This window comes from Drosophila montana, unplaced genomic scaffold (genome assembly GCF_035044405.1).
Source record: "Drosophila montana isolate Dmon_TW-CO22-7 unplaced genomic scaffold, ASM3504440v1 contig_3218_1, whole genome shotgun sequence".
NCBI classification, from domain to species: domain Eukaryota; kingdom Metazoa; phylum Arthropoda; class Insecta; order Diptera; family Drosophilidae; genus Drosophila; species Drosophila montana.
In genome coordinates this window covers 1,481,642-1,498,514 of record NW_026998098.1, presented here as the reverse complement: position 1 = coordinate 1,498,514, position 16,873 = coordinate 1,481,642, and the positions used below count along the sequence as shown (strand labels likewise).

The following is a 16,873-nucleotide window of genomic DNA, read 5'->3' as shown; positions in this document are numbered from 1 at the left end:
TCTATGTTAAATATAGTTAGAAAGACAATTCTAGATTAATTGTAACCTTTTAATCATTATTAATATGTATTCGTATTTAATTTTGGACTTTTTTGACGATCCGGAGATTTTTAGCTTCAAAGTAAGTAAATATTCGAAGATAGGAAAAATAAGTTTTTGTCATAGATCCAATGGATTTTGGTGTATATTAAAAATACCAATTTGGTATCTGTCCTCTAGATTATACGGGCACACTTAGCTACGTTTTTTTTTCGTTTTTCTATTGTGTGACCAATTGTCGTTGTTTTTAGTTGAAAGTGCATAAAAGAAGTACACCGTAAATCCTGAAAGGCAATACTTACATTGTAAAAAAACTAATAACTAAACAAAATTAATGCTAATGTCTGCACAAAGAACGTTAAAAAAGAAATGCAGATATGAAATAAGATAAGCTGTATATGTATGCAGTTTGCTGTATTTATGTACGTACATATACATGCATACATATGTAATCTGAATATGTATGCATGTGTGGCAGTGCGTTTTTTGTTTTTACACACATTGTTGGTGTATGCGTGACACAAAGAATAGGAAGTTGTCGAAATTTTAACCTATTAAAACACTCATTTTTGATTGCGGTAGTGACCATTGATTGGCCAAAAAGTGAAAATTTATATATGCATTTTAAGCAAGTATGGCGTAAATAAATACATATGTGCATACATATATACTACATCAGACACGGCCATGGAAGAGCAACCTAAACGTGAAAATGTATTGGTGTTCACCAACAGCAGCTTTGTTTCCACATTGTTTTTGTTTTGAATGCAATTGTTCCCTTTCTGGCACACTCTTTGCCTTTAGCTAATGCTCGGTTCGTGTCTGTGTTAAAACCCGATTGCATTCGGGCTGCGTTTGGGCTCTATATACCCGAACCAGTATTATTACAAGTAGTAAATGCATTTTTACACACATGTAGAAATGCATGCTCGAGTGTATGTATGCATGTACATATGTGTGTACACTAATTTTCATACGATTGGGGTACATTTTTTGAACATCATTGATGTAGACACAGATATACGAATACAAATGCATTTATATATATATACGTGCATGTGTACGTTACGTTGTATTATTAAATATACAAAAATTATATAAAATACTAAAATATGCTGTAAATGATTGTATTAAAAACAATACAATTTTAGAGTTTGGGATATACGTACATACATATGTATATATAGTTATCTACCAAAGGGTTTTTGATAACTTGATTGTTGCTGATCATGATACATTTAAGTTAACTAGATTAAAATCAGGTAAACTCCTAATGTAGATACCATATTTCCTTTTGTTCGAATTGAAAACACAAATAGATAAGAATACCTTCAGCGTGCTGCGTAGTAAAATATATATATGTATGTACATATATGTACATACGTATTTTCCTACACTTTTCAAGAATCCTCGGACGTCTTTGTAACCAATCTAATCTGTGTAGCAAATGTTAATAATTCCAACTAATTTAATTTTAGAAAACGTTTCTTTTAATAGTGTCATATCTCGGCAGTGGATCGGAGCTCATTGTTATCAACGGTCCCAAGATCCTGATCTTCAGAGTGGAGGGTGATTGAGATAATAAAAAGGCCGATACGGATAATTACGTGCCGGGAGGACAGACGAAGAGTGGTGGCTGCTTGTTGCCGTGCGGTTCCTAAAAAGTACTCAAAATTGATAGAAAGAACAAAAAGGCTGCTGCAACTGGTGCCTCAGCCGGGGACCAGCCGCCGCGCAAAAAGGGACGTCGCTCAGGAGGATCAAATACAGTTTCTGCCGTAGACTCGAACGCAGCGTCTACGTCCAGAGCAGCGCAACAGCAAACTCCGAGTGCCTCTGAACGAAGAAGTGAATCGCAGCCGAGCCGGAAAACTAATTCGGACGCAAATAGACTGCAACCAAATTCCACAACGTCCATGACGGACACCACCCATACACCGAACAGCAATAGCAATAGCAACAGGCAAAACGATAGCAACAGCGATTCTGGCATGAACATGCAGAATACAACAGCCTTGTCATCCTCTACAGCCGGCTCCTCAGACGGTACTAACGCCGCTGTGGAGTTGCCAGCAGGCGGCGACAATGTTACCCACGAGGGCGGTGGCGGCGGCGGAGGTAGTGCTGGTGGCGATGGCGCAGCCGATGAGGTTGCCCAACCCTCGAGCGGCCATAGCAATAATACAACAAACGGTCACGATGTAAAGCACAATGGATTTGCGGCCAACAATAATGGCAGCACCAACAACTGTGCTGTGGACGGGGAAAACAATCGGGAAAATAATAGTGGCTACAGCGGCATTCATTTGGACAAGTCGAATCAAGAGATTATACGTCTCATTGGCCAATATCTGCACGACGTTGGCCTGGAGAAGTCGGTGAAGACTCTAATGGTTGAATCGAACTGTTACTTGGAGCATCCATCGGCTACAAAGTTCAGGGAGCATGTCCTAGTGGGCGATTGGAGCAAAGCGGATGCTGATCTCAAGGTAAGGTACAGAGTGGAGCCAATCGAAGTTTATCGATTTCGAAAAATATATATCAATAGGAAATAATTTTAACTTGAAATCGACATGGTTAAATATACTTTATGTGAAGGAAATGCATCATTCAGCCTGTTTGCTCAAATTCCATCAATATTTGTTTAAAGAGCAGTTCAAATTTCCTATATATATTCAGAATGTATGACTAGTTAATAATTAAATGTGTATCAATATCATGATGATCAATAAGCCCTTTGTAATTTACCATTTTGATATTTGCAGGACTTGGAGCCATTGATCGACAATGGAAAATCATCAACAATTACGGAAATGAAATTCATATTGCTGGAACAAAAATATTTGGAGCATTTGGATGATGGCAATCCGTTGGACGCACTGCACGTGCTGCGCAGTGAATTGACTCCACTACAGCACAACATTTCGCGTGTGCATCAATTATCCTCTTATATGATGTGTTCGACCAATGAAGACCTCTACCAGCGCGCCAAATGGGATGGCAAGGGCATAGCATCGCGTGCGCTTGTGATGGAGCGTCTGCAGACATTTATGCCGCCATCGGTAATGATGTCGCCGCGTCGGCTGCGCACATTGCTTCAGCAGGCGGTTGAGCTACAGAGCCAGAACTGCCCCTGTCACGATATGGCCTGGGAGACGAATCTGCAGACAGTGTCCCTGCTGACCGATCATTGTTGCACCACAGATGGCTTTCCCATGCAGACAATACAGGTGCTTACCGATCATTGTGACGAAGTCTGGTTCTGTAAGTTCTCGCCCGACGGCCTCAAACTGGCCACCGGCAGCAAAGATTCCACTGTGATCATCTGGGATGTAGATCCATACAAGTTGACGCTCAAACATCGCCGTGTGCTCGATGGTCAGGCGCAGTTAAACGTTAGCTTCGTCAGCTGGAGTCCGGACTCAAAGCTTATTCTAGTGGGTGGCACCGAGGACTCGCACGAACTCTTTATCTGGAATGTGGACGATGGGAAGCTGGTTGTCAAGTTCTCGCAATCCCCGGATGATAGTCTGGCCTGCGGCACATTCAGTCGTGACGGCAATCATTTTGTCTGCGGTGGTCAAAAGGGACAGCTTTATCTGTGCGATCTGAACGGTACTTTAATCGACTCCTGGGAGGGTGTCCGCGTCAATAGCGTCGCCTTTCGGGCTGATAACAAAACCATATTAGCGGCCGATAATCACTATCGCATAAGAGGGTGAGTATAAAATAATGCAACAATATCATCCTAGTTTCTTTATCCGAATCAAATTGCAGCTATAATTTTGATAACCCACGCTCTGACTTTGATATACTGCGGGAGCCGCATCCCATTATGACGTTTAGTATCAATTCGGCCGATCGTTTGGCTTTGTTAAATGTCTCCAATCAGGGCCTGCATCTTTGGGATATCGAGGATAAGTGTCTAGTGCGACGTTTTCAGGGCATACGGCAAAGCAATTTTGCCATTCATTCTTGCTTTGGCGGCGTTAACGAGAGCTTTGTGGCGAGCGGCAGCGAGGACAAGGTTGTGTACATTTGGCACCTGAAGCGTGAGGAGCCCCTGGCTAAGCTGGCCGGTCACACTAAGACGGTTAACTGCGTGTCCTGGAATCCAGTCTATCCGTCCCTTCTGGCCAGCGCTAGCGATGATGCCACCGTGCGCATTTGGGGACCGAAACCAACGGGTAGCAGTGCAACGACAGAGAGTGATGATTGCTCATCCAGTTCATCATCGTCCTCGTGGAACATGAACTAAAACCGCAATTTGCTTAACGATTTATTTATGTGGTGACTGCGCAGTAGCGGATTGCAGTATGAAATTGGGGTTTCTTATTCAAAGGCCAGAATATATAGATATGGATAAATTTCAATTGTGATGCATATGCAAGCGAATTTTTGCCACAATCAACTTTCAATAATACGCAGTTTAAGTTTCGTCCGTTTCTATTTGTTTTTGGAAATTTTCGTATGTTTGTATAAGCAAAATCCTCTAATGCGTTAATCCACATAAATAGGTACGTGATTACTCTGAATTAGCTCTTAAGTAAACTCCCAATGTCGATCTAAATGTGGTGCGCATGCCCCTGCAACCAGTTGCAATTTGTTGCCGGGGCGGCGAAAACACAAGACTGCCATTATCCAAAAGAATGTGGATGAGCAGCATGACTTACAATTAGCATTAAACTTAAATAAGGTACATTGACATTGTCTCACACATAATCGGACACAATCACAAACGCACGATGCGCGTATGTATGGATACTGTTCAAAGCTTTTCAAGAAACAATAGTATTTTTGTTTTGTTTTTTTTATTTTTTAAAACTTCATACTCATATGTATGTATATTTATTTACATGCCTATGTATTGTCGATTGGCTTTTAGTTTTTATCAAGTTTCAAAATGTGGTAAACCATTTTGCAAACAATTGCCATTTTAACTACTTTGTCTACTCTTCGATATTTTGAACGATTTCCATTGCGTTCGGTTTAAATTAATTGATCAGCCTGAATCCCTTCAGTAATGTTGTGTATGCATCCTATTTTATCGGAATATTTAGCATGCGGACTCGGTACATTTTAATTGTTCATTACTTATAGATTGAGGGCCGTAGTCGCATCTCACGTTAAGAAGACTTTTGTTTCGACGTTTACAGATTGTAGTTAACAACGTTTAACCAAATTAATGATATAACGAAAAGGGCCTTTAACCCCAATTTTATTTTATAATCAATACATGCAATAAAGATAGCGCTATTTACATACATATGTAATTTAAATTTGACCACTAACTGATTGGTAATAATTCATTAGGAAAAAGAAACTTTTACCATTGATCAAAATAAACGATATTGCCGTCTTTTTCCAATTTAATTTGATAATTTGAAACAGATAAAATGTATGATGCGGAGAGTGACACTGCTTAAAAATCCCGCACTTTGCACTACTTATCGATAACTGAGCATATATATCTATCAGCTGTTTGGAACAGCGGCAAACTAATTGCTTTGCGATACTTATCGATAGCTGAGCACGTATATCAAGCAGCTGTTGGGAACAGCGGCAAGCTTAACATTGACACTGAACTCTAACAAACAACTAAAGACGAACACAATTTTTAATAAGTCGTGTTGTAAGCATTTAAACAACAGGAATGGCTTCTGTAGGCGATGGTAAAATAAGCTTGCGAAAATTAGAATATCCAATGTGTGCAGTTGAGGCACTCTCCCGTTTAGGTTAGCTCACACCTAATTTCTTGATACCCTTTTTCGATAGTAATGTTTTTCTTGTTACAGAGGGCCTCATTGCTAGCCGAAATAAACAGAACTTGGCAATGCAGATAATTTCCGAGTTCATCTTTCTGGAGCGCACCAAGGATGGAGACGTGCGCAAAATGCAAACGCTCGGCATAAGTCAAATGAATATCTATCAGGAGTTTCAATTGATTCTAGCGCTCATTGAGTACTTCTCAAGGCCAGGCCGGGATGCGACACGCAATGCGATATTTCTCTCTCTATTTGGCAGCCACTTGACGCCACAGCGGTCTAGGCTACTATCAAGACTTATCAGTACTGCGGTTTCGGGCTCGGTGGCTCCACTGCTCTCCTCGGCAGGCACATGGATGCAACAAGTTGGCTGCAAAACGCCACCAAGCCTAGAGGTTGCACAGAATATTGTCAGCGATTTTATCTCGTTCTCGCGCAAAACTCCTGAACAATTAAGGCATCTTCCCATGGTGGGTCCGCATTTTGCAGCTAACTTTATGGTTGCTGTCGCCGATCTATATCTAAATGAGAAGCGTGGTGGTGTTCTGATACCCCCGCCGGATGCCCTACTTGATGCAATAACAGAGTGGACGACCGAGAATCCGTTGCTCTGCCAGGCACCGCAGCAGCCACTTGTTTTACCTGCTGGCGCTATTGCAATGCCGTTTGCTACTCCGCTGGCCGGCTTGTTGCGTTGGGTAGTGCTGGCCCCGTTGGTATCAAACCGGCAAGCTTATAGCAACCTGCATTTATCGTTGCTACACACTCTGCTAAAAACGGCCAGCAATGGCGAATCTACCATATCCGTACATTCGCAAGACCTAATGCAAATTGTCACATCATTGCAAAAATACTGTGCCCGTCTGGCTGAGGCAAAGGTAGCTCCCGAAGAGGACGCCGCATACCTGAAGTCCATGGAACGCTTTGCTCAAGCTGTGCAGATAGCATTGGCGTCCAACTGCATAACAAACCACATTCAGCTGCTCTGCGTATTGGAGACGCTGCCGCCACACGCACTCATGAAAATTGTGTTAGCAGCGCACAAAAAGCTGTAATCAATTATTGGAATCCACGTAGGTTAGTTTTGTTTGCATACATACTACGTATTTAATAAGTTGTACATAAAATGAACTTGAAGATCAATTCCTAATAACTACATAAGATATTCGATCTTATATTCTTCATTTTGTGTTGTAGGGGAAATTAGGCAATAAGGCCAATTAGTCGAGTACTAAAATTAACTTCCTGAATTTATTGTTCTCGCATAGAAAGAGCCTAAGACTTATGTTCTATTCTAGTATTCTCTACTTATTTAAAATGTTTTTAAAAATGTCATCAAAATGTTGCCAGACGGTTGAAACAAACGAAGGATTGCAGTGCGCAGGACCTGTGCGTGAGCACATCAAAATGAATTGGAGGAAAATCAATAAAGTAATGTTCAGAGAGGACCCCAAATAAAACTAGAAAATATCGTTCCGGTGGTGCTGTTTATTTGGGAATAAGCTCGTAAATAATTTAACCTATATATAATTAAACGACGTATACCTTAAAGGATGCAATGAACCCAGTGCCAAATCGTGACTTTATGGAGGTGCATCCGCTGCATCAGCATCAGCCACATTGCAAGCAGCAATGTTTTGTGTTCACTGAGATAGCGGACATTGAGCTTCCAGCCGAGATAACAAAGTTTGGTGGTGGCAATGAAAAGCTGCATTGCTCCAATGGAGGCATACCGAGCTACAATTGCAAGAAGGACTCCTGCAGCGAGTCGTCCGTTGAGCGTCCCGGACGTTCGCGGAGCCGCAAAATTCTGGTGGGCGTTTGCCTGGTCTTAGTCTGCATTGCCATGGCCGGCGGTATTCCGTTGGCACTTCAGTTACGCTCCTCGTCCCTGTTGGAGGCACGCTTGGCATTTATTCGACGTTTGCTGACGGAATCGCCGCTCATTGAGGGTTCCTGGAAGCCACCCAGTGGTGTTAAGCTGAACAGCAGTGGCATGGCCGATATACGGCAAAATCATATTGGTGCCGTGCTCTGGCCTATAGCTGTTCACTGTGGTGCCCAGTATCTGGATGCAGTTCAACTGGTTCTCGAGGGCATCGATGAAGCGAAACGGATTACAGCTGCCACAAATTCGATGCATATTGTTGAATCGGCCGATGAGATGGAGCAGACCCACATCAGAGGCGAGGTGGCCGTCCTTATGGGTATCGGTGGAGGTCATGCCTTGGGTACCAGTCTCGCTGTTCTGCGCTCCCTCTATCTGCTGGGCGCTCGATTCGTATCAATTACCAGCTTGGAGTGCACAACACCTTGGGCTGCCGCAGCCATACGAAGACGCGATTATCTGATTGAGGAGAATGTGACCAATTCGCTTAATGAATTCGGAAAGGTGGGTGCAATGATATTGAATGGGATTACAAGAGTTTTGACCAAAGTTTCTTGTTTGTTGCAGACAATGCTTTACGAAATGAATCGTCTGGGCATGTTGATTGAAATATCACAGCTGAGCGAAACTGCAATGATAATAGCCCTGCGCACAGCGAAAGCGCCCGTTCTGCTAATGAATGCCACACCGCTTTCCATGTGTAATGGCACAAACGTGGCCTCCATACCGGATCATGTACTCAGGTATGTTTTCGCAGTTTTCTTCTTCTTTTCTTGTAATGTGAAGTACATTTTGAACATTCCAGCCTTCTGCCAGAAAATGGTGGAGTCATACTGCTAAACTTGGAGCGCTGTGGTGATCGGCAGATCAGTGTACGCGAGGCGATTCTGGCTATCAACTATGTACGAAAGGTGGCTGGGGTAGATCACATTGGCCTGGGCGGAGCCCCCAAAAGCTATGCACTATTGTTGGCCGAGTTGGCTCGTGATCGAGTTTGGGGGAATGCGGCTATAAAGAAGCTGGTTGGCGGCAATGTTATGCGTATTTTGCGTGAAATTGAGGCTCTTAAGAATCGCTTGCCCCTATACGAAGAATGGATTCCACATGAGTCGATCGAAAGCAATTCATATTGCCGCTATCCAGAGTCGTAAGCGATACGTTTTTAAATTTGTATTTTATGACTTTCGTCAGTTACAATTTTCTGTGGGTTACTTGCTCAATGTAGATAAATAAATCACAGGATTAAATCGAGCGAGTGGCAGTAAATATTGATACACATAAATACTTTAATAAGAAAAAGTTTGTTAATGTAGATGCGAAGCTGACGGTCGTTTCTTATGCCGAAATATTTTCAAATTGTTTCTTATAATTATGACATTTTAAAAAGCATTATGTATTGATCAAAAGACAGTTACAATTTGCCTTTAGTATTTTTTAACGATGTCAAACAAATATGGCGGAAACAGCTAAAAAATACCATAAGAGAGCAATACAACCATGCGGTCAATTTCTGCAATGTACCAATATATCATACATCGAATTCATAAAGTTTTAAATTAAAAGAATTCATTTTCATAAATCATTTGTTACACGCTGGGATTACTCACAATTGATTAAAGTTAATAGTACGTGTTGATTTGTCAACGTTTTTCTAGCAATTGTTTTGAAACTAGCCAAGAATTAATGAGAGGCACTAGAGAGTCCTTCACCAGCAACACGCTTTACGTCGCTTTTTAACCGAGATTAATATATCTTAATTATACAAGATTTGGCGATGAAAGATGTGGCGCAGAACGATTTCTTCGCTTCACCTAAAAAGGTAAGAGACGAATATGTATTTATAGCAGCTGCGACAAGTACAAGAGAGGCTTGCCTACCTTTCTTATTGGGAACATCTGTTTTGAAAAACTAACTGTAACGACCTCATTTCATGTTTGAATTTTAATTTAATGTTTTGCCAACGATAATAGTTTATGGTAATGCGACTTCACAGGATCCAACAGTTAGATACAAATATGTGGTCGCAATACGCACATACATGCGACAGCTACTTTTTTGGCACCTTACCACACTGGCTAATTCACATTGATGGCGTATCGAAAGCCAATAGTTATTATCGTTCATTTAATTCATAACGTTCCTTCGCTTTGATCTGCGGATGTTGTTGGATTTATATATGTATATACCGCTTAGATCATGTTTAATTCGCGTGAGTTCATTGTCCTAACTAACTCAAATACCTTGTTGTTTGCAATTGCCAATTTGTGATATCCTAGGTCGCTTAGCGGTGGCAAATATTCCATTGTGCATTCGTCAATACATTTCGCCTTTTAGTTATACAAATAAAAAACCATTAATAGCTGCTGGAATTATGCTACTGATAATTGGAGGTAAAGTTCTATGCTTATGTTTAAATAAATTCTTAAGTAGGCACCTATTTAAAAAGCTGAATAAAATATTCACAATACCCTTTCAGACTCCCTCCGGTCAGCATCTGCTAGTAAAAACATGTTCATATTGACTGCTGAGGTTAAACTAACAGAGTGCTGAATTGTGAGTGACTTAGAAAAAACCGGCTCACAGAAAATCAGCAAGCGACCAAAATGCGAGTGGGAACGATGCGCCACTTTGCTAAGCATGCACACCCACCCAAACACGTGTAAGGGCAGAGATGCCCCAAGGCCAGAGATAAGCAGTCACCTGTTCGTGTGTGTTCGCTGTCATTTTTCGACTTACGCTCACGCGCTCACGATTCTTTCTGGTGCTGATTGCTGATTGGTCCAAATAATAGCTGCTGGCAGTGATGTTCTCGTCTGCTCAATCGCGTGATCTGAGTGCTCTAAGCGCTGTTTTTTTTGGTGAGCTGTGGATCTGCTCAACTTTATTCAGAGTTAGTGTGGCCTCATAAGTCAACATGGCATGTTGTTATGCTGCGAGTGAAAGTCTATTAAACCTATTATTATTTTGTTATACCTTTATTGTGGACGTGATGCATAAGTAGATAAGGCACTTGCACGCAAATACACATACGTCCGTGCATATTTGGCGATTCTCTCTGTAAACATATGTTTGGGTGAGTGTTTTCGCAATTGATATATGTATACTTATGCTTGTGTATGATTGCTTATTGCTTATCTACCGTTGAACGGCGCAGTTTCTGTGTGCCGTTGTTTGTCCACTTTGTGTGCTGTGCAATATAATTTTATTTTCGTTAAACTATAGCAGTCGAGTAAAGCCGTTTATAATGGTGCACGTTTTCGGACTCGTACGGCTCGGAAGTATTAATAGCCATAAAAAAATCGTGTTCTAAAGTTTGAAAATGCTAAATGTAGAAGTCTAGCGATTTAAAAGCCTTTTAAGAATTCTAACGTGTTTATTCTAAACCGATATAAAGCCATTCATAGTTTACCAAAAAAATAGTGATCTCTTCATTTTGCAAACAATTCGTAAGAGCGAAACGAATAAGAGGATAATGCACAAGCAATAATATACGCATACATATGCATGTACATACATACATGTTTGGCGATTCTCTCTGCATACATATGTTTTTGGTGTGTCTTTTCGCAATTGATATCTATTCATGTTTGCTTTTGTATGCTTTCTTATGCCTTCTCTACCTTTGCATGGCAATTCCTCCAGTTTGTGGATTGCTCGCTCAATTCGCCGTGCACCGACTTTGGCCAGCAGTCGAGTAAAGCCCTTTAAAAATATTATATGGGAATATTCTCGGGTTAATATCGTCCGTATCTGACTCGTACGAAGCGGGAGTAACAATTGACATGTCAAAAAATCGCCTTCTAGATTTGATCAGAAGTCGGTACTGAAATCAAAATTTCTAAGAGTTCTGTCGATTGTAAAGACTTTCACGAATCCCAAAAGGTATATCTCCGAAGTCGGACGTTATTAAACCGATATAGAAAACTTACAAAATACTAATCCATTTTTTATTTTGAACTTTGCAGCCAAATCTGCCATGGACAAGAAAACATTCAATAACGTTGGTACCTAGATGACCTTGGTTATTTCATGCCATGGATATACCTTTAACAAAGTCGTATTTAAACTTTTACCAAAATGGCAATGGTTACATAAACGTTGTTGCCAATCTTTAAAGGTATGTCTTTCCAAAATTTGTTTGATATATATTTTTGTTTGAATAACTTATCAATCTTTCATTCTGTTTCTTTCAGCCAAATCTGCCAAGCTTATGGACAGTAAAATATTCAGTATTATTGGTACCTGGAGATTTCTATATATAGACAATTTAAATAATGTAAAGTTGTTGCCATATCTGGATCGGTTGTGAAATCAAAATTTGTAGTTGTGTCGATTTTAAAGAATTTCACGAATCCTTGAAGGTATTTAATCAATATATTGTTGTTAACAAAAACTAATACATTTTTCAGTTTCATCTGAACACAAAGCTGTAACTGTTACCTCTAGTTCTACTTTTCTTTTTCTACTTTTTTGTTTAAACAAATTACTAAGAAGGCAGCTAAACATAATCGCCGCTCCTAGAATATACCCTTTTAGACTCCTCCGGGTCAGCAGCTCCTAGTAAAAAAATGTTCATAATGACGGCTGAGTTTACACTAACAGAGTGTGTTACATTGTGAGTGACTAGGAAAAACCGGCGCACAGAAAATCAGCAAGCGACCAAAATGCGAGTGGGAACGATGCGCCACTTTGCTAAGCATGCACACCCACACAAGCACGATAAGCAGTCACCTGTTTGTGTGTGTGTTCGCTGTCATTTTTCGACTTACGCTCACGCGCTCACGATTCTTTCTGGTGCTGATCGCTGATTGGTCCAATTATGACCTGCTGGCAGTGATGTTCTCGTCTGCTCAATCGTGTGATCTGAGCGCTGTTTTTTTTGGTGCGCTGTGGATCTGCTCAACTTTATTCAGAGTTAGTGTGGCCTCATAAGTCAACATGGCATGTTGTTATACTGCGAGTGAAAGTCTATTGATTCATTATTATGCTAGTAAGGGCAAGTATTGTCGTATTTTTAAACATATACCATTTTCAACACGGAAAGACTAAAACTATTAATTCATTTAATATGTAATACAATATTTTTATATTTTTATACAGAAATCGGTGTACAGAAAATGGACATGTCCTAATTTGAGCTATTAGCAGCCTGCACCAGCAGTCATATACACATATGCATATACATTTTTGTCTTTTATCTCTGCATACATGTGTTTGAATGCCAATTGTTAGTATGGATCCACACGGCATCGAAAAGGTATAACATTCCTAAATCTGAAATTATTTACCCGAGCGGAGTTATAAAACGACATCATTTCGCGCAGGCGGAATTATTTTGTTTTCTAACGTCATACATCCGCGCGGTTCTAAAATATTAAAATTTGTAGTGATCTGTCGATTTTCAAGGCGTTCGCGAAATCTAAAATGGATATCTTTCCAAAATCAGACCTAATGTAACCAATATATTTTAAATTAAAAAATTTGTCTTTTTGTATTTTTCAGCCAAGTCTGCCACGCCAATGGACAATTAATAATCAGCAAATGACCTCTATTCATGGTACCTAGTTGAGCTTTATATCCTTGATTATTTCATATCATGGATATAGTCCTAGCGAACCTAAAGGACCGAGTTCTAGCAAAATGCGCAAGAACATGGTCCAAAAATATGTATGCTCCTTTTTAAAGCCGCCCCCATCAACAGCTCCGTCTGTATGGTTTCTAGTTGACTAGCATATCCTTGGTTATATACCATACCATGGATATAGTCCTTGGAAACCTAAAGGATCAGAAACGGTCCAAAAACATGTATGCTTTTTCTTTCAGGAGCCCTTTTACGTTAGCTGCAGCTGCAGCTGTTCTTTAACAGCCGCCGTACAGCACTCATTTTACATAATCTGTTACTTAACAGTACTCATTTTAATTGAGTTATGTTGAAAATGTTGAGTGAAAATTTTTATTCGAAGAACTCGTCGACCTCCTGGGCATTTCTGTTCGCCTGGTACTTGAGCGGAATTTTGGGCAAATTTGGTACCGGCGGTGAGGGTGCCCCTTTTTACTACGTCACTTTTCGGCCGCAAAAATATTATTTGTCGACTTTCTGGGCGTTTCTGTTCGCCTGGTATTTTGGTGAAATTTTAGTAAAAATTTGGGACCCAGCCGGCGGCGAGGGCGCCCCTTTTGGGTATGCAATGAAATTTTTCGGCAGCTAAAAAATATTTGTTGTCGACCTTCTGGGCGTTTCTGTTCGCCTGGTATTTTGGCAGATTTTTAGAAAAATCTCGGCAACCAGCGGTTGCCAACAGACGCCCCTGGCGGTTATGCAATGGATTTCTAAGGACCGTTGATTTTTGAATTTTTAAATAAAAAAACAGGATTTTCTTTTATTATTTTAAATAATTGATTTGTTTATTTTTCAATTTATAATATTGTTGTTTTTTATGCTAATTTTCTTAATTATTTGTCTTAAAAGTGTACAAAACGAGCATACATTAAAATTCTAGCTTTTTTGAACTTAAAATCCTGGAAAAATTAGCTTTGTCCCTCGTGGAGGTCCTTAGAATTCATTGTAGTCCTTTATTTGTCAATCTGAAATGATAAAAACACATTTAAATTAAACAAGGCAAAAAATGTATAAAGCATTTTAGGTAATAAAAAAACGGACATAACTCGGTCATATCCTTGCAGATTTTCAAAGGACATGGTGCGTTAGGATCGTATATCCCCACTGCATCGATCTGCATCAAAAAAATATGGGGTCATCTAAGAATCATATGACTCGAAATTGGACTTGTGAAATTTCAGTCTCGGAGCGCACCAAAATGGGCAGAAAACACAAATCCTTGAATTCCTCCAAAACTACAAGGACGATCTTAATGAAATTTGGCCAGTTGGTAGTCCTGGTTAATACAATTATTTTGACATATGACTCGCCAGGACACGCAAGGATATGGTCGAGTTATGGCTTATTTTCTTCAAACAAAATCGTCCTTAAAACTTTTTTGTCTGAAGGACTTTCGTCCCTTGGGTTGTAAATTCTTAAATGGGAGGGCGAGGACTATCTGCTGGCCAAAGGACATCCCGAGAGTCCTTCAAATGCCAAATTTAACCCGGTATTTTTCGATTTTAGCCAATTTTGCGACTAACCCCTAGGAAAAATTTAGGTGAAATTTTTTGTCGAATCTTTGAAATCCTTGAATGCCAATCGATAGTTCTGCTCCCCACGTGTTCAAAACGGTATATCCTTCCGCTATCCTTAAGGATTTGGCCGAGTTATGGCTATTTAAAAAATGTCCTTTTTAGAAAATAGGCCATATCCCGGAAACGACAAGGACGATTTCGTTGTCCTTGGGCCAGTTGATCGTCCTTATTCATACGAGTTGTTTGACACAGGACTTGTAAGGATCTGCAAGGATACGGCCGAGTTATGGCCTTGGTTAATTTAAAAAAGAATTGAACTCATATCTGGGCAGCCTGAAGGACTTTTGTCCTTTTTATTGTATATTCTGAATCGGGGGATGATGAGTATCAGTTGGCCAAAGGACATCATGATCCGCAAGGATACGGCCAATCTACAGCTTTCTTTCTTTACAGGCGAAGATCTCTTTTACTTAGCTCCTTGAAGGACTTTCGTCCTTTTCATAACATATTCTAATCTGGTAAGACAAGGACTGCATAATGGCCAAAGGACATCAGGATACTGCTTGAAATGGCCAATTTATGTCCGTTTTGGTTATTAATATATAAAAACATATCATGAAAACCACAAGGACGATTTTGATATGCTTTACACAGTTGGTACCCCGGGTCTTTACAAATTGTGCTTTGGCCTACTTTCTGTACGGAGTAATGTCTCTATTTGTCAACTTTTTGAAGGACTTTCACCCTTTTTGGTGCATATTTTAAAATTAGCGGAATATGGACATTCTATTGGCCAAAGGACATAAGGATTTTATTTGAAATGGCCAAATTGTGGCCTATTAAAAAATATCCTATTCGTTAACCAGGCGGACGATTTCGTTGCAACCGACTTATTATGAGACTCAGGTGTGACTTACCTTGCTGTGAATACCAGCAATCTGGAAGGCATGGCAGCAGCAGAGTCGTCCACACAGGATGCCCAACGTAGTTCACAGCCCGCCGGAAGATGGTTATGGCAGGCGGGAGAGATAAAGCAAACTGCCTGCTTCAGACTGCACAATAGAATTGTGATCACGTTATTACACGGAGATCATTGAAAGATGTGCAACAAATGCGATCAGATAAAGTTGCTTCAAAATATCCGACATTAAATTAGTAAATCTGTTGTCCCAAAATCACCTGAAATTATTGAAGAATGTAATACGAACTGAAAGATCTTAAAAACTTATGCTCTTACCTTGTATTACAGCGAGCAACGTGATGTGGGGCTATTCCAGTCTAAGTTAAAGATATCTGTCCTTTCGCTCTACAGGCACTTGGGCTTCGTAATGCGCAAACGTTCTCTATATCCACACAGCTGCTAGCACTGCAAAGATTTTCAAAACATTTAAATATGCAAATTACCACGAATCTTATGTCAATCCGTGGTCCTGAATCCTGCGAGTTCAACAAGGTGTACAGTTGCCAGATCTTTGAGGATTTGGCCGAGCTATGGTTAAGAAACGAATGTCCTTTTTAGCAAAATAACTCTACCTCGGCCATATCCTTGCGGATTTCGAGTTAAATTTATAGTTAGGCTTACCGTTTTCATTCGATATGAAGTTAAATAGTATTATTAATCGGTAGCGCATTTTGATAGCAGCTTTTTGTCAATGTTAAAGGACACAAATCAAATTCTTTAAAATATTCCGAAAGATTTTTTAATTGTTTATCCGCTGCTTCAAACTGTGGCTTGTTTTATAGTTGTTGGCCCTGCTGGCCGATCCTCGGGCGGGAAGCGGAGCTATGAACGATAGCTATTATACATGACCGACCAGATGATCATGTATATAAACCCAAAATAGTTGACTGCGCTAAGCACTGTAATCCAGTCCATGTAGACAATGTTGTAGGATTTGAAGCACAAGAAATAGAGTACAATATTGATCTCGGCATTGTTGAACGTTTCAATTCAATCTGTAAATATTAATGTATATAAATATATATCATACAAAGCTAACTCATCCAGGTAAGTACCTGCTTTTCAGAGCTGACAATCTTGTAC

The 16,873-nt window shown here is 40.1% G+C and overlaps 3 protein-coding genes and 3 long non-coding RNA genes across 10 annotated transcripts; 4 read left to right on the top strand and 2 right to left on the bottom strand.

Annotated features, from left to right (window-relative positions):
* Window positions 1-243: 243 nt before the first annotated feature.
* Window positions 244-5,303, top strand: LOC135433430 (WD repeat-containing protein 26 homolog). 4 transcript variants are annotated; one of them, XM_064689501.1, is made up of 4 exons: window positions 244-344; window positions 1,537-2,528; window positions 2,805-3,757; window positions 3,817-5,303. In XM_064689501.1, the coding sequence occupies exons 2-4, from the start codon at window positions 1,956-1,958 to the stop codon at window positions 4,295-4,297; spliced, it is 2,007 nt and encodes a 668-aa protein (XP_064545571.1). In that variant the 5' UTR covers window positions 244-344; window positions 1,537-1,955; the 3' UTR covers window positions 4,298-5,303. The 4 variants fall into 4 exon arrangements, with proteins under 4 accessions (XP_064545571.1, XP_064545572.1, XP_064545568.1 ...); XM_064689502.1 differs by having other exon boundaries at window positions 281-461; window positions 1,553-2,528; XM_064689498.1 differs by having other exon boundaries at window positions 281-461.
* Window positions 5,304-5,610: 307 nt separating this feature from the next.
* Window positions 5,611-6,947, top strand: LOC135433517 (integrator complex subunit 15). Its single transcript, XM_064689630.1, has 2 exons — window positions 5,611-5,774; window positions 5,835-6,947. The coding sequence occupies exons 1-2, from the start codon at window positions 5,693-5,695 to the stop codon at window positions 6,857-6,859; spliced, it is 1,107 nt and encodes a 368-aa protein (XP_064545700.1). The 5' UTR covers window positions 5,611-5,692; the 3' UTR covers window positions 6,860-6,947.
* Window positions 6,948-6,971: 24 nt separating this feature from the next.
* On the top strand, window positions 6,972-8,940 carry LOC135433516 (dipeptidase 3). The gene is made up of 3 exons (XM_064689629.1): window positions 6,972-8,196; window positions 8,260-8,435; window positions 8,498-8,940. Exons 1-3 carry the CDS (start codon window positions 7,363-7,365, stop codon window positions 8,841-8,843), a joined length of 1,356 nt encoding a protein of 451 aa, XP_064545699.1. The 5' UTR covers window positions 6,972-7,362; the 3' UTR covers window positions 8,844-8,940.
* Window positions 8,941-9,236: 296 nt separating this feature from the next.
* LOC135433518 (uncharacterized) lies at window positions 9,237-9,710 on the bottom strand. Its single transcript, XR_010437103.1, has 2 exons — window positions 9,570-9,710; window positions 9,237-9,503 (listed from the first exon to the last, which is right to left on the bottom strand). It is a non-coding gene; the product is annotated as an uncharacterized LOC135433518 (long non-coding RNA).
* Window positions 9,711-10,530: 820 nt separating this feature from the next.
* On the top strand, window positions 10,531-13,149 carry LOC135433544 (uncharacterized). Of its 2 annotated transcripts, none has more exons than XR_010437113.1 (4): window positions 10,531-10,765; window positions 11,658-11,809; window positions 11,886-12,053; window positions 12,793-13,149. It is a non-coding gene; the product is annotated as an uncharacterized LOC135433544 (long non-coding RNA). The 2 variants fall into 2 exon arrangements; XR_010437112.1 differs by lacking the exon at window positions 10,531-10,765 and adding an exon at window positions 11,428-11,574 and having other exon boundaries at window positions 12,793-13,148.
* Window positions 13,150-14,125: 976 nt separating this feature from the next.
* On the bottom strand, window positions 14,126-16,780 carry LOC135433629 (uncharacterized). The gene is made up of 4 exons (XR_010437118.1): window positions 16,412-16,780; window positions 16,067-16,195; window positions 15,747-16,008; window positions 14,126-14,277 (listed from the first exon to the last, which is right to left on the bottom strand). It is a non-coding gene; the product is annotated as an uncharacterized LOC135433629 (long non-coding RNA).
* Window positions 16,781-16,873: the final 93 nt, after the last annotated feature.

Excerpts from the sequence above, each read along its gene's own strand:
- LOC135433517 (XM_064689630.1), top strand. The coding sequence starts at position 5,693 with ATGGCTTCTGTAGGCGATGGTAAAATAAGCTTGCGAAAATTAGAATAT. Across the intron at positions 5,775-5,834 it reads TGAGGCACTCTCCCGTTTAG|AGGGCCTCATTGCTAGCCGA; the intron begins GTTAGCTCACAC and ends TTCTTGTTACAG.
- LOC135433430 (XM_064689501.1), top strand. The coding sequence starts at position 1,956 with ATGACGGACACCACCCATACACCGAACAGCAATAGCAATAGCAACAGG. Across the intron at positions 2,529-2,804 it reads AAGCGGATGCTGATCTCAAG|GACTTGGAGCCATTGATCGA; the intron begins GTAAGGTACAGA and ends TGATATTTGCAG. Across the intron at positions 3,758-3,816 it reads AATCACTATCGCATAAGAGG|CTATAATTTTGATAACCCAC; the intron begins GTGAGTATAAAA and ends ATCAAATTGCAG.
- LOC135433516 (XM_064689629.1), top strand. The coding sequence starts at position 7,363 with ATGAACCCAGTGCCAAATCGTGACTTTATGGAGGTGCATCCGCTGCAT. Across the intron at positions 8,197-8,259 it reads CGCTTAATGAATTCGGAAAG|ACAATGCTTTACGAAATGAA; the intron begins GTGGGTGCAATG and ends TGTTTGTTGCAG. Across the intron at positions 8,436-8,497 it reads ATACCGGATCATGTACTCAG|CCTTCTGCCAGAAAATGGTG; the intron begins GTATGTTTTCGC and ends TGAACATTCCAG.